The sequence below is a fragment of the Engystomops pustulosus genome, chromosome 10, assembly GCF_040894005.1.
Source record: "Engystomops pustulosus chromosome 10, aEngPut4.maternal, whole genome shotgun sequence".
In the NCBI taxonomy this organism is placed as follows: Eukaryota; Metazoa; Chordata; class Amphibia; order Anura; family Leptodactylidae; genus Engystomops; species Engystomops pustulosus.
This window is the reverse complement of record NC_092420.1, coordinates 84,178,506-84,194,161: the sequence shown is the minus strand read 5'-3', so window position 1 is coordinate 84,194,161 and position 15,656 is coordinate 84,178,506. Positions and strand designations below refer to the sequence as shown.

Here is a 15,656-nt window from a genome sequence, read left to right as displayed (position 1 = left end):
GGGAATAAAAAACATTAGGAGAGAGGAATTACCTGTAAATAATAATGTTGTACGTGAGTCTGGGGAGCAGAAGGTGGAAACACTTCTCCAAAAGTGAAAACAAATGTCTCGGCTGGTCTGCTTAACACAGTCATCACAATATTCAATAAGATCTGTATAATAAAATAAATTAGTCAAAGCCTTAATAGATATTTGTATTTTCATTTGTACATAAAAGATATCAGTGTCAGGATTACTGTAAAGCAGATGACAAGATTTTTCTTCTTGGGCCTTATGTTGTACTCCATCACATTTGAAGTAGAGGTGAAGAGAAGGATTCTTTGAGGTGTGACTTGTCTTGGTGGAGTTCTCCTCAGATTCTCCAGGTGATCCATGGCCAGTACATGAAGGAGCAGCCGCATCCTTCCTTCCATGGAAGGTAATAAAATGACAGGAGGAACCCCTTCCTTGTCTGTTATGGGCTGTACATGAAGGAGCAGCAGCTTCCTTCAGTGGAACCATGACCAGCACGGAGTGACCCCTTCCGTGTCTGCACATGGCCGGTAGATGAAGGAGCAGCCGCATCCTTGTCGGTCCATGGCTGGTGGGTAAAGGAGGGGAGTGACCCCATCCTTTTGTCTATCATGGCCAATACAAGAAGGAGAAGTCACATCCTTCTGTTGGTCCATGACCGGTAAGTAAAGGATCATCCGCTTCCTTCTTTGTGTCCAAAATCTGTAGTATTTGTCGTCATCACCACTTTTGTAGATGAGCTTTTCTAGATGGTTTCATAGCAACTATGACGGAAAACTGTTCTCCAAATCCAACCTAGTAATTACTTGCTATGATGAACCTCTGAGGACTATGTGTTGGTTTGTCCTTATACAAGAGGAAAAGGCTCCGGCCTAGCCGCTATCAAGGCAGCTAGTCCAGTCCTAGCCTCCCCACCGGGGCTGGTGGCAATTGCTAGTGATAAATAGGCCCCTATGTGTCTGTTTATAAGTTTGAATGGGTGCAGAAGGGCGCCGAAGTTGTAGAACCTCAGGTGGCCATAAGACATTCTCACCAAATGAGGAGACCGATACCTTTAGCAATATAGTCTGTGAAGGATCAACTTAAATCGCAGCTTCAGTAACAAGTAACTGTTTCAGTCCAGGTAACTGTGTTATTTCTTTCCAAAACAGTTTAAAAAAAACCAAAATAGCTTTCTTCAGCATATAACAGAAAAGACACATGTAAACTGGCTTGACTCACAGTCCTCTGTAGGGGCATGGGAAGTCAATGTCACAATTGCTGATCCTTGGCTGTGTAACACCTCCAGCTGTGCACGCAGTATAGCAGACTTCCAGACTGCAAAACACATCACACAGCTCACCTGAGCTTCCTGGTTATATCTGTTGTCCAAAACCTGGCCTGGATATGTGGGAGTAGTCACCCACCCTGCTCTTTGACTACTCCAATAAAAGCCATACCGGATCAACTGCATGAAGCAACATTACTACATTAAAAATGTCCGAAACCTGACCAAACATTAACCAGCTCACTGAACTGAGGCCAGGCACCTCGTGACACATATCTGCCCCTTGTATCCCTTGTCCTATAATAAAGGATTTTGCTTTGGTTCCAAAAACGTCATAAAACTACCAATTATAATTCTTACTATTTATGTAATAATATGAGTCTTCCATATATCAGATATAGATTTCTTTCCTCTCTGAAGCTGGTACAGAGGTGCTGGGCCCATAATCCCCTGATGCGACCCCCATTTGAGCAGATTAAGAAGAGTTTAGAGAAGATGAATCCTCACAGAGTTAGTCCAGTGGATATGATGATGAACCTGGTAAGTCTGACGAGGTGTAGTCTATGTTATCACATGGTTGTTTTCAATTACTACAGAGGCACCAAGACCCAGAAGTCTTGGCCCATTTAAGGTGGTGGTGGTAACTTTTGAAACCAAGCTAATTCTCATTTCCAAGTCCAAAATGGGAAGGGTTAGGTCAAACCCTATGTATGTTCCTAGAAGTTGGTTTTGGACCACCTCTGGACCAATTCCCTGAGGGCTATAATATGAGGGATTTCCAAAAAAATGTGTCACTCTCCAGTTATTTCTGTAAAGTTACATACTATTGGCTTCTTATTGTAGATGGAGAAGTACAGTAAACATCTGGAGGCCATTGTAGCTGAGAGAACTCAAGATCTCTTACAAGAAAAGCAAAAGACCGACCGTCTGCTCTACAGTAAGTAGCCATGAATTTGATGAAATATTCTGATAAATATCATAACCCCGACCCAAATAAATTTCATATAATCTAGTTCTAAATGAAAGTATTCATGGAAACTCCCCACAGGACAGGTTGGGAAAAAAAGAACGCATACTTACCCCACTCTGGTTCCCGCGTCACCTCGGTACTTTGGGTTTTTGACCTAGAAGTTCCAGAGGATGGTCAAGGGACCCACTTTATTCAACGACTACGGGGCTGTTTTCCAGGGGACCTCACTTCCTGCGGTGTCCCCTGTTCTGAGGAGGAAACTTATTGGATAAAATGGGTCCTGTGATCTAATGGTACTTCTCGTTGGGATCAGTGATTGGGAGTAGGTCGCACCAAGGCTCATGGGTGTTAGGGTCTATGTAAGTCAACTTTTTCCCCAAATGACGAGATCATTACTATCTAAATCCCAATGCTAAATCTGTACCAAACCTTTGTATGGGGAATGGACACCTTAGGAGCGCCCTAAAGCTTTTGGGCCCCTTTAACCCCGATCAAAGTCAACTATGTCTTTATTTATGGGTGGAGGATGGGAGACCACATTGACCATTGGTGAGAGGACTTAACCCGTTTTGGTGTCAGTTAGTAGAAGGTAGAGCAGGATGTCTAGAAGAATTCTTCTTACTCTACTTCTTTTGGAACTCTTTGAGGCTGTTTGAAGTCAGGAATAAGGGAACACTATATCCAAAATATTTGCTTAATTTCTGAGAATAACATACAGCCAGCGTCCAGCGAAAGAAGTAGCAGAGCTGAGTTAACTCAGCTGGAGAGAAAGCACGCCCCTTGCATTGGTGAGTCAACTTTACAAATGGACTGTGGAACCTTTCAGGCATGGGGTGGAACAATATTGGGATAGTGGTACTGCTGTATAATATCATTTTTCAAAGATATGTTTAGTTAGTGTGGGTTAGTTTATCTGACAGGTTCCCTTTAACTATAAGTTATGCCTCTGTTTATAAGGGCACAATACTACCTTGGGCTGTTTGTAGTTTGTACATATAGTATAGTGCAAGTTAATAGCATAGAAACTGCAACTAGGTGGTAGTTCTGCGCAATATGGGAGTCAATGCTAATCAACAGCAATAGCACAGAATTAAAAATACAGCAGTTAAGTGTTAAACAGTGTGATCCATAAAAAGTTGGTGTCCTACTTTACTAGGTGACTAAAGGGTCCATATTTGACCCTCTTACACAGGGATGGGGCCAGCACTGGGCATACCTGGGCAAGTGCCAGGGCCCACGGCTGCTGCGGGGCCCACATAAGGCTGTAAATAAGGAATCCATGGGGGTGAAGGGGGATGTATCTAAAAAATCCATAGGTGAGAGTGGCTTTATATAAAATAACCACAAGGGGGCTGTTTGGGATGATAAACTAGGGCATATTTTAGTAGGGGCCTACTGAAACCTAGAGCCGACCCTGCTCTTCCATACACGTTGTTTTCATCTCTCCTAAATTTCTGATGGCCGTTCAGCAAACTTATGAAAATTTGCATTACAAAAAGGGCCCCACGGAACAGTAGGATAGCGGAGGGGTGCACAATGTCCTCTGATTTGTTATTTAGATGGACGAGTCTGATGTATGGGGTGAATGAATGATGACCAGGAGGTCAGACTGAATTATCCATCTGTTAATTGCTATAAATTTCGGAATTAATGACAACATCCCGCTAATAGATCCAATTAAAACAGAGATAAGAAATGGTAAATCCTGCACCACTCTTCAAAATGAGACGCGTTAAATTAGCGGCTCATCTGTGGGGGGAACACGCAGCAGACAGATGGTCCGGGCTGTGTTTACATGTCAAAGACTCACTTCAGTCTGAATAGGGACTTGGAGATGAATAGGACTCATCTCTAGAGAAGCTTTCACCAAGGATGACTAACATACAGAAGACTCTCAGGATCATAGAAGATGTTTGTTTGCAAATACATTCATTGGGGCAGCATTATCAAGCTGCCTAAGAGTGAGAATGTGCTTACAGTAGTTGTCCATGGCAACCAATTACAGTTCAGCTTTCATTTTACCGGCACTCATGAATATTTTAAAGAAGAGCTGTAATTGGTTGCCATGAGCAACTACTGTAAGCACATTCTCACTCTTAGGCAAGAAAGGTTTAATAGGGTTGTACTTAAGTTGAATATGTACCTAAGTCAGAACTGGTATATTTAATAATTGGACTTCCAAATTTTGTAATGTCATGGGAACAAGGATTATCAATAAAGCTTCATTACAGACACCTTACAGCTGATCATTACAGTGTGAGATTATAGTAACATCCAGAGACTTCACCAGAGGTCACAGGGGGCAGAGGGGTCGGTCTGTAACTAGGGGTCGTCTGTAAGTCGGGTGTTCTTAAGTCGGGGACTGCCTGTATCATGTTAAACACAACCGAGCTGGGTCTGCCCTGTACATCCTACTCTTTGGTTAGAGGGTAAAATTTGTAGTGAAAATATAAAATATAGACAGAAAAGTTACAAAATTAAAGGTGTTTTCCAATAAAAACCCTTATAACTGTGTAATCTCTGGTAACTGATGGATGGGCCCCCAGTGATAATGATGGCGGGGGTACTTGAGTAGTGTAGTGAGTATGTGTTCACTTCTATAAGACCGATGGAGATCATCCCATAGAAGTGAGTGGAGTGGTGCTCATATTTTCATCTCCACTAATCATACACTGAGCTGCTATGCTATAGTTTAGGCTCAGCTTATTTTCCCAGTTGCTGAAGCTACTGGATTCAGTGGGAACACAAAGTGTCCCTTGTATTCTGCAGATAGATTATCAATATCACAATCCAGGACACCCCCTTTAAATCCACCCAAAGCTCAATAACCATAGATAAAATTAGCATAACTGGCACCCAAATCTAGATGAAACATTGGCAGTATATCTTTTATCTGTCCCATAATCCCTTCCGCTGCAGCATAGTCCCACATACTAGGCAAGACCTATGGCTCTGTTCATCCTGTGCTGCCTGATTCACAAAGGGAATACCACATCCACAGTGGATACTGACACATTCTAAATTGTAACCCTGCATAATATATACCACATAACAGTCTTTTATTGTGATGTTTTCTAACCCCCCATCCTAATATTGCCCAGGTATGCTTCCCAAACCGGTAGCGGATGATCTGCGCCAAGGCCTGACCTGCGAAGCTCAGAGTTACACTAATGCTACTGTCTACTTCAGGCAGGTTTTATGTGTCTGTGGTTTTCGTGTGTTCGTCCCTTAGTATATATCTCCAGGAGTAAGTACAGCAATGTCTGCATTGCTCCCTACAGACAATTAGATGTTATAGTCGCATGTGACCTCAGAGCTTCCTGTATATGGGTCCCAGCTGGGCCATTTCTGATTTGGAAATCATTAAATATTGGATGAGATGAGCAGTGACAACATCTGGGGCGATATCTGGTTACTGTCTACTGCACTCATGGTGTCACCACTCAAACACACAGTGTACATCGCTACAAGGGTGATGCCACACATGACGTTTTGAACCCGTTTTTGGTCTGTTTTTAAGCAGTCCGTCCTAAAACGCATCTGTTTTTGAAAGGTTTTACCAATTATCTTAATTAAAACTGGTCAAAAACGGATGCGTTTTTGGACAGACTGTCTAAAAACAGAACCAAAAACGGGCTCAAAACGCCACATGTGGCATCACCCTAAGTCCTTCCAGGTCTGTTATAATGACATGTACACATGTAGGTGAAGTGTCCTGCTTGCTATGCATGATTGTAATGCCAAAATCTGAAAATAGGGACATTTTTATGTAAAAAGTATCTCACCCCCTGGTGCACTGAAAAGCTAAACTGCAAATTCCATGTATATTAGATTCCGAGATGAGCACTGACTACTATCCATGTCTTCTTCCTCTGGTGTAGTGATATTGTAGGGTTCACCTCCCTGTCCGGGGCCAGCACACCGCACCAGGTAGTCAACTTCCTAAATAAGTTGTACACCAAGTTTGATGACATCATTGACAATTATGACGTATATAAGGTGGAAACTATCGGAGATGCTTGTAAGTAAAATGCTGAAACTAAATCACCCTTATATTATTAGGTGGGTTTGTGATGTTGGTGGATTTCTATGTTGCTTATATCTAATTTTATTTCAGGCTTAAGCTCTGAGCTGATTGGTTATTGCTTGTAAAATTGCAAACTCTGGGTTCATTTTGTTTTCCCATGTGAATGTGTGGGCTCAATAGATTTTCTCTGTCAATATGCAAGCTCTGGGTTCAGTAGTTGTTCCCTATAAAACTCCAGTGGGGTGCTTAGTGGGTGCTCCATGCAAAACTGTAAACTCCAGGCACAGTAGGTGCTTCTTGTAATACTTAACTCCTGGGTCAGTGGGTGCTCCGTGTAACTCCAGGGTCAGTGGGTGCTCCTTGTAACTCCAGGGTCAGTGGGTGCTCCATGTAACTCCAGGGTCAGTGTGTGCTCCGTGTAACTCCAGGGTCAGTGGGTGCTCCGTGTAACTTCAGGGTCAGTGGGTGCTCCGTGTAACTCCAGGGTCAGTGGGTGCTCCGTGTAACTCCAGGGTCAGTGGGTGCTCCATGTAACTCCAGGGTCAGTGTGTGCTCCGTGTAACTCCAGGGTCAGTGTGTGCTCTGTGTAACTCCAGAGTCAGTGGGTGCTCCGTGTAACTCCAGGGTCAGTGGGTGCTCCATGTAACTACAGGGTCAGTGTGTGCTCTGTGTAACTCCAGGGTCAGTGGGTGCTCCATGTAACTCCAGGGTCAGTGGGTGCTCCATGTAACTCCAGAGTCAGTGGGTGCTCCATGTAACTCCAGGGTCAGTGGGTGCTCATGTAACTGCAGGGTCAGTGGGTGCTCCATGTAACTCCAGGGTCAGTGTGTGCTCCATGTAACTACAGGGTCAGTGTGTGCTCCATGTAACTACAGGGTCAGTGGGTGCTCCATGTAACTCCAGAGTCAGTGGGTGCTCCATGTAACTCCAGGGTCAGTGTGTGCTCCATGTAACTCCAGGGTCACTGTGTGCTCCATGTAACTACAGGGTCAGTGGGTGCTCCATGTAACTCCAGAGTCAGTGGGTGCTCCATGTAACTCCAGGGTCAGTGTGTGCTCCATGTAACTCCAGGGTCACTGTGTGCTCCATGTAACTCCAGGGTCACTGTGTGCTCCATGTAACTACAGGGTCAGTGTGTGCTCCATGTAACTCCAGAGTCAGTGGGTGCTCCATGTAACTCCAGGGTCAGTGTGTGCTCCATGTAACTCCAGGGTCACTGTGTGCTCCATGTAACTCCAGGGTCACTGTGTGCTCCATGTAACTACAGGGTCAGTGTGTGCTCTGTGTAACTCCAGAGTCAGTGGGTGCTCCGTGTAACTCCATGGTCAGTGGGTGCTCCATGTAACTCCAGGGTCTGTGTGTGCTCCGTGTAACTCCAGGGTCAGTGGGTGCTCCATGTAACTCCAGGGTCAGTGTGTGCTCTCTGTAACTCCAGAGTCAGTGGGTGCTCCGTGTAACTCCAGGGTCAGTGGGTGCTGCATGTAACTCCAGGGTCAGAGTGTTCTCTGTGTAACTCCAGGGTCAGTGGGTGCTCCATGTAACTCCAGGGTCAGTGGGTGCTCCATGTAACTCCAGAGTCAGTGGGTGCTCCATGTAACTCCAGGGTCAGTTGGTGCTCCATGTAACTCCAGGGTCAGTGGGTGCTCCGTGTAACTCCAGGGTCAGTGGGGGCTCCATGTAACTCCAGGGTCAGTGGGTGCTCCATGTAACTCCAGAGTCAGTGGGTGCTCCATGTAACTCCAGGGTCAGTGGGTGCTCCATGTAACTCCAGGGACAGTGGGTGTTCCATGTAAAACATTACTCCAGGGTCAGTGGGTGCTCCATGTAACTCCAGGGTCAGTGGGTGCTCCGTGTAACTCCAGGGTCAGTGGGTGCTCCGTGTAACTCCAGGGTCAGTGAGTGCTCCTTGTAACTCCAGGGTAAGTGGGTGCTCCGTGTAACTCCAGGGTCAGTGGGTGCTCCGTGTAACTTCAGGATCAGTGGGTGCTCCGTGTAACTCCAGGGTCAGTGGGTGCTCCTTGTAACTCCAGGGTCAGTGGGTGCTCCGTGTAACTCCAGGGTCAGTGGGTGCTCCGTGTAACTCCAGGGTCAGTGGGTGCTCCGAGTAACTTCAGGGTCAGTGGGTGCTCCGTGTAACTCCAGGGTCAGTGGGTGCTCCATGTAACTCCAGGGTCAGTGGGTGCTCTGTGTAACTCCAGGGTCAGTGGGTGCTCCGTCTAACTCCAGGGTCAGTGGGTGCTCCGTGTAACTCCAGGGTCAGTGGGTGCTCCGAGTAACTCCAGGGTCAGTGGGTGCTCCGTGTAACTCCAGGGTCAGTGGGTGCTCCGTGTAACTCCAGGGTCAGTGGGTGCTCCGTGTAACTCCAGGGTCAGTGGGTGCTCCGTGTAACTCCAGGGTCAGTGGGTGCTCCGTGTAACTCCAGGGTCAGTGGGTGCTCCGTGTAACTCCAGGGTCAGTGGGTGCTCCGTGTAACTCCAGGGTCAGTGGGTGCTCCGTGTAACTCCAGGGTCAGTGGGTGCTCCGTGTAACTCCAGGGTCAGTGGGTGCTCCGTGTAACTCCAGGGTCAGTGGGTGCTCCTTGTAACTCCAGGGTCAGTGGGTGCTCCGTGTAACTCCAGGGTCAGTGGGTGCTCATGTAACTCCAGGGTCAGTGGGTGCTCCTTGTAACTCCAGGGTCAGTGGGTGCTCCGTGTAACTCCAGGGTCAGTGGGTGCTGATGTAACTCCAGGGTCAGTGGGTGCTCCGTGTAACTCCAGGGTCAGTGGGTGCTCCGTGTAACTCCAGGGTCAGTGGGTGCTCCGTGTAACTCCAGGGTCAGTGGGTGCTCATGTAACTCCAGGGTCAGTGGGTGCTCCGTGTAACTCCAGGGTCAGTGGGTGCTCCGTGTAACTCCAGGGTCAGTGGGTGCTCCGTGTAACTCCAGGGTCAGTGGGGGCTCCATGTAACTCCAGGGTCAGTGGGTGCTCCATGTAACTCCAGAGTCAGTGGGTGCTCCATGTAACTCCAGGGTCAGTGGGTGCTCCATGTAACTCCAGGGACAGTGGGTGTTCCATGTAAAACATTACTCCAGGGTCAGTGGGTGCTCCATGTAACTCCAGGGTCAGTGGGTGCTCCGTGTAACTCCAGGGTCAGTGGGTGCTCCGTGTAACTCCAGGGTCAGTGAGTGCTCCTTGTAACTCCAGGGTCAGTGGGTGCTCCGTGTAACTCCAGGGTCAGTGGGTGCTCCGTGCAACTTCAGGGTAAGTGGGTGCTCCTTGTAACTCCAGGGTCAGTGTGTGCTCCGTGTGACTCCAGGATCAGTGGGTGCTCCGTGTAACTCCAGGGTCAGTGGGTGCTCCTTGTAACTCCAGGGTCAGTGGGTGCTCCGTGTAACTCCAGGGTCAGTGGGTGCTCCGTGTAACTCCAGGGTCAGTGGGTGCTCCGAGTAACTTCAGGGTCAGTGGGTGCTCCGTGTAACTCCAGGGTCAGTGGGTGCTCCGTGTAACTCCAGGGTCAGTGGTTGCTCCGTGTAACTCCAGGGTCAGTGGGTGCTCCGTGTAACTCCAGGGTCAGTGGGTGCTCCGTGTAACTCCAGGGTCAGTGGGTGCTCCGTGTAACTCCAGGGTCAGTGGGTGCTCCGAGTAACTCCAGGGTCAGTGGGTGCTCCGTGTAACTCCAGGGTCAGTGGGTGCTCCGTGTAACTCCAGGGTCAGTGGGTGCTCCGTGTAACTCCAGGGTCAATGGGTGCTCCGTGTAACTCCAGGGTCAGTGGGTGCTCCGTGTAACTCCAGGGTCAGTGGGTGCTCCGTGTAACTCCAGGGTCAGTGGGTGCTCCGTGTAACTCCAGGGTCAGTGGGTGCTCCTTGTAACTCCAGGGTCAGTGGGTGCTCCGTGTAACTCCAGGGTCAGTGGGTGCTCATGTAACTCCAGGGTCAGTGGGTGCTCCGTGTAACTCCAGGGTCAGTGGGTGCTCTGTGTAACTCCAGGGTCAGTGGGTGCTCCGTGTAACTTCAGGGTCAGTGGGTGCTCCGTGTAACTCCAGGGTCAGTGGGTGCTCCATGTAACTCCAGGGACAGTGGGTGCTCCATGTAACTCTAGGGACAGTGGGTGCTCCGTGTAAGCAATATTCTGAATCCAGAATATAGTAACCCAGACTGAGCTGCACAGATAATCCCGTTACTGTAAATCACCCACCAGTTATTGTTCTGCCTGTAGATATGGTGGTGTCAGGTGTACCAAAGGAAAATGGCATAAACCATGTGTCCGAGATAGCGAGTATGGCGCTGGACCTGGTAGCTGTGTGCCATTCCTTCAAGATCCCACATATTCCCAATACTAAGCTGAAGATCAGAGCTGGGGTGCACTCAGGTAAGTGACTGTATGTACATGTTATATGTAAACACATTCATGTAAGAAACTATTTGTTTTACAATATCTCCATTACAGGTCCGGTCGTGGCTGGAGTGGTCGGGACTAAAATGCCTCGTTACTGTTTATTCGGAGATACCGTGAACACGGCTTCGAGGATGGAGTCTACCAGTGAGGGTGAGATCTGCACCTACGTTATGTATGCATATAATAGGCTATGCGCTTTAATATAAAAACATATATAGAGTTAAAGCAAATCTGTCATCAATTGTGACCATAAAATAGATTTATGTTCCAGGATTGTAGCAGGACTTGGAGCACAGGTGTATGAGATCTCTTCACTGACAGCACAGACCCTTCTACCTGCGTAACTGCTGTAGCATTCAAACAGCTGTGCAGCAGTACAATGTAGAGATCTCACACACCAATGCTCAATAGTGATCCTGGAATATAAATACAAATTTCACAGTCCTGCTGCTACTAACAACACACACAGATCTCGACGGACAATACTTAAAGCGTAACTGAAAAGCTATGGTGATTTTACATATTTATTATATGTGAATCCCCCTTTGAAAACAAACAGAATGATGTCTACTTTGTGCTGCTCACCTTTTCTTTCCAAAGTTATGGCATTTTCTGTTCTGAAAGTGTTATTCAAAAATCTTTCTCACCAGAGGTGAAGATGGTAGAGACTAATGTCTGTCAGTCTATGCCCTCAGGCGGAGGCCAGTTAGTTTGCCCACAGATCCCATGATGCCTGGTGTTCTTTCTCTAAGTAATTTAGCATTAAATCAATTTAGTTTTCCACATGTAAATCCACTTAACACTGCATAGTGCACATACAGGATGTATATGGTGACCAGCCTGGCAGCTTCCATCACATGGAGGAGCAGGGGACATGTAATAAGTGTTAGAAATCATTAGTACATGAAGTCTATAGCTGTGTGTGCACTAAGGGTTAATAGCTTATCTGCACATAGCTGACACCGCCAATGACAAGGTGGGGGAGGGGAGCAGCATGAGGAGAGGAGAGAGAAAGGTCTGTAAAAACACAAACTGGGATGGAGGGAGTGATAGGGAACAGGGGCGATCTTGTACCTCACTATTCTATGCATGAGACATCTGCAGTCACTGTCTTGGACACATCCAGCTCTGCTATAATCACTGTCACATAACCTCCTCCTCTGTGAGCAGGGAGCAGCAGCTCCTCCCAAGAAACAAAGTGTAAACAAAGTAGGGATTCTCAGGGCTTGTCAGCAGAGAGTGAGGAAGCAGCCATTGCAGCTCTGAGGTAACCTTAGGGGGATAGCAAAAAAAATACTGACTATAGGTAACAAAGATGACAAAGTTGTTTTACATCCCAACAACTATTGATTTGTTTATTATCCATCAGCCTTAAAGATACAGTGCAGCTCCAGCGCCTCTGACCTTCTGAAGCAAATTGGAGGCTACAATCTGTCATGCCGGGGGACAGTAGATGTAAAGGTACAGTAATAATCAGATTTAATGGAAGCTAAAGCTGTAACAGATGACAGCTGGGGGCACAGATAATAAGACCAGCACATCCCCAGATACTGACTGCATCCATAGAGAACCAGACACAGAGTCACCAGAGCAAATCCGATCTCAGCCAAAACTTCTTGTATTGTAGGAAATGATAAATGAAGTTTTCTTCCAGCTATTTTGTTAGAGAATTATACTGTATGTCATTTTAAGGGGAGATAAGTGGCAAACAGTGTTAAAACTCCTTATCTCACTAATATACATGACGTGGCAGGAATAGGTGATAAATGTATGATTACAATGAAAAAAAAATATTTTTCCATCCTATGATTTTATGTTCATACCAGTTTGCTTTCTGCTGCCACCAGGTGGCGCTCACTGCATACAGATTTGTACAATTCCCATTTCACTCAATACTAAGTATATAAAGGAAGGAGAACAATGTAATTTTGTTGCTGTGACACCTAATACATGACCAAGGACCTCACTTTTACTACTAATACTGGTTGACAGCATAGTTATAAGAAATCATTCTTTACAGCATGGTTGTAATCACTTTAAAGGAAATCTACCATCAAAATCCATCATGATAAACCAGGGACAATTAGTCATAGATCCAGACACGTTGACTGGGGTAATCTTCTTACCCTTGTTCTCCGTGGCCTCCTTCCTTCTAAAATTATACTAATAAGCCTGAGGGGCTGTTACAAATATCTATGGGGATATGGGGGAGCCGGATAAAGGCTCCTGATGACAGGTTCTCTTTAAGCTAAATCTGTATATAGTGTGTTCCCCCTATTGGTGAGAAACAGAGCTCTATGTGTACACTATTCTCTATAGGGACATGGGGGAGCCGGATAAAGGCTCCTGATGACAGGTTCTCTTTAAGCTAAATCTATATATAGTGTGCTCCCCCTATTGGTGAGAAACAGAGCTCTATGTGTACACTATTCTCTATATGGACATGGGGGAGCCGGATAAAGGCTCCTGATGACAGGTTCTCTTTAAAGGGAACCTACCACCACGATTCTACCTATAAAGGTAGATCGGGTGGTAGGTGGATGAATGGGACGTGAGGATAGCCGTTTTTTGGGCTAATCCTCACGTCCCGGCTATCTTTTAAACTTTAATCCGCTAATATGTACATTTTTTTAAGCGGCTACTGGGGCATGGAGTAGCCAGACATGAGGCTACACGTCGCGGCTACTCCACGCCCCAGTAGCCTCTTTTCTCCTCCTACCATTTTGGCGCGCAGCTACGAGTACCCGGCGTGCAGCTACGAGAACACAGGCCTGCGGCGGCACTACCCGAACGCCGGGTACTCGGGTGAGGTCGGTCGAGATAGGGCAAAAAAGGGCTATCCTCACGTCCCAATCATCCACCTACCACCCGATCTACCTTTATAGGTAGAATCGTGGTGGTAGGTTCCCTTTAAGCTAATCATGTATATAGTGTGCTCCCCCTATTGGTGGGGAACAGAGCTGTGTGTGTACAAAATACGCGTTTAACCCTATATGAAATTTTGCTAGATATGAACTTTGATGGTGTTTTGCAGCTTTCCAAAAACCTTACTGGATGGTAGTTTTTCTGTATATAAAATTCTCTTGTCACCAGCCGATACATTTGTAATGATGCAGAACTGTATGAAAGTGAATGTTATCTTATTTCTCTTACATTTTCCAGGGGAAAGGAGCAATGACAACCTGGTGGCTGGATGGGAAAGAGAAAGCTGGAAGCTGGAACATATAATCTGCTATCCCATAGAAGTTATAGATCCTGTGCTCCCAGTATAGGGGGTTATTATTGTAGACCTTAAAAGTTTCACAACTTTCTAGTAGATTTTTGGAGGAACTTATTAAGCTAATGCTCTAAATCACGGTATCTGAGTAAGATCCGATATCCATGATCTTCACTGTGGAAAATGTTGTAAGAGCGGCATTAAAATTGGAAGCAAAATGGGTGCTCACCAAAATTTGATACATACCCCTAAAAGGAGTTGTACAAAGTTTGCAAGATATCCCCTAGTGTATGTATGGGGGATAAAAAGACGATTAGTGAGAATCCGGATGGTGATACTCCCATGATCACAAGGTCTTACCTCCAGCAATCCAGAAAATTAGGGTCCCCTTCTCACTAATGAGTGACGCAGCAGATCGAGAATGTGTCCTGTCGCTCCATTCAATATTATGGGAGCACCGGAAATTGCCAAGCACAGCACTCAGTTATCTGTGGCACTCACAGCCACTGTCTAAGTGAGTGCTGAAGATAACCAAGCGCTGTGCTCAGCAATTTCCAACACTCCCATATTACTGAGCATGCGTCTTGTTGCTCCACCCATTAGTGAGAATGGGGCCCCTTTCCTCCAGATTTCTGGGGTCCCGTTCCTGTGGTCCCAGAAGTCGTACCCTCACTGATCACATTCATATCCCCTATCATGTTATACATAAATGCCCCATCTGAAAACAGGACTAGCTCTATTCCTAATACCGCTATCTAAAAATTGTCAGAAACGGAAACACAAACGATATTAGAAAGTTGTAGAAATTTAAGTTTTTACAGTGAATTTGCGAGCTGGGACAGATAGAACGACATCGTGGCAGGTTAGAGGCCGCAGAATCGGCATCCACGTGCCATGGAATTAATGGTTTTCGATCCACAACGTGACAATCAGATGCAGCTGCAGAGAAATCACGGCGAAAACCTTTGGATATAGGATTTCATATACAGGCGGTCCTCTACTTAGAGGCTCCTGACTTACAGACGACTCCTAGTTAAAGACAGACCCCTCTGACCTCTGGTGACCTCTCTGGATGCTATTACTATAGTCCCAGACTGTAATGATCAGCTGTAAGGTGTCTGTAATGAAGCTTTATTGATAATCCTTGGTCCCATTACAGCAAAAAATTTTGAAACTCCAATTGTTAGTGGGACAAAAAAAATGTTGTCTGGATCTTCAATTATAAAATACACAGTTTCGACTTACATACAAATTAAACTTAAGAACAAACCTTTGGAACCTATCTTGTACGTAACCCGGGGACTGTCTGTATTCCGAACATTGTGACTGTATAGATTCTCTGTAGGCTAATAAAATGCACTCAATAAGGCTCTGTTCACACACATCTGTTGTTATTATCAGCTATTTTGAAGCCAAAGGTTCAGATGACTTTCCATCACATAATGTAGCATGAACAAAATGACTGCAGTCATGTATCCTGTAACCGATAATAGCGCCCGAATGTTCAAAACGCCACTTTTTCGCCATTTTGCAACATTTAAAAAAAAAGAGATCAAAAGGGCAAAAAGACCCCAAAATGGAAGAAAACAACAGCTCATCCCACAAAAAATGACTCCCCACACTCTCTGTACACTGAAGTATGAAAAAGTTATTAGCGTCAGAAGATGGTGAAACAAAACTTTTGTTGTACACAAGGTTTACATTTTTTTTAATGTATGAAAAAACTATTAAAACCTACAGAAATTTAGTATCCCCATGATCCTACTAACCCAAAGATCGTACTGACCCA

The 15,656-nt window shown here is 45.9% G+C and overlaps 1 protein-coding gene across 1 annotated transcript in view; it reads left to right on the top strand.

Moving 5' to 3' along the window:
* The window catches only part of LOC140105238 (atrial natriuretic peptide receptor 1-like), a 29,060-nt gene extending 14,767 nt beyond the window's left edge, over window positions 1–14,293 (top strand). The window contains exons 16-23 of the mRNA XM_072129185.1: window positions 1,700–1,819; window positions 2,123–2,216; window positions 5,351–5,438; window positions 6,131–6,270; window positions 10,471–10,623; window positions 10,702–10,800; window positions 12,020–12,111; window positions 13,813–14,293. Coding sequence (XP_071985286.1) covers window positions 1,700–1,819; window positions 2,123–2,216; window positions 5,351–5,438; window positions 6,131–6,270; window positions 10,471–10,623; window positions 10,702–10,800; window positions 12,020–12,111; window positions 13,813–13,878 — 852 coding nt within the window. The 3' untranslated portion in view covers window positions 13,879–14,293. The remainder of the gene's footprint in view (window positions 1–1,699; window positions 1,820–2,122; window positions 2,217–5,350; window positions 5,439–6,130; window positions 6,271–10,470; window positions 10,624–10,701; window positions 10,801–12,019; window positions 12,112–13,812) is intronic.
* Window positions 14,294–15,656: the final 1,363 nt, after the last annotated feature.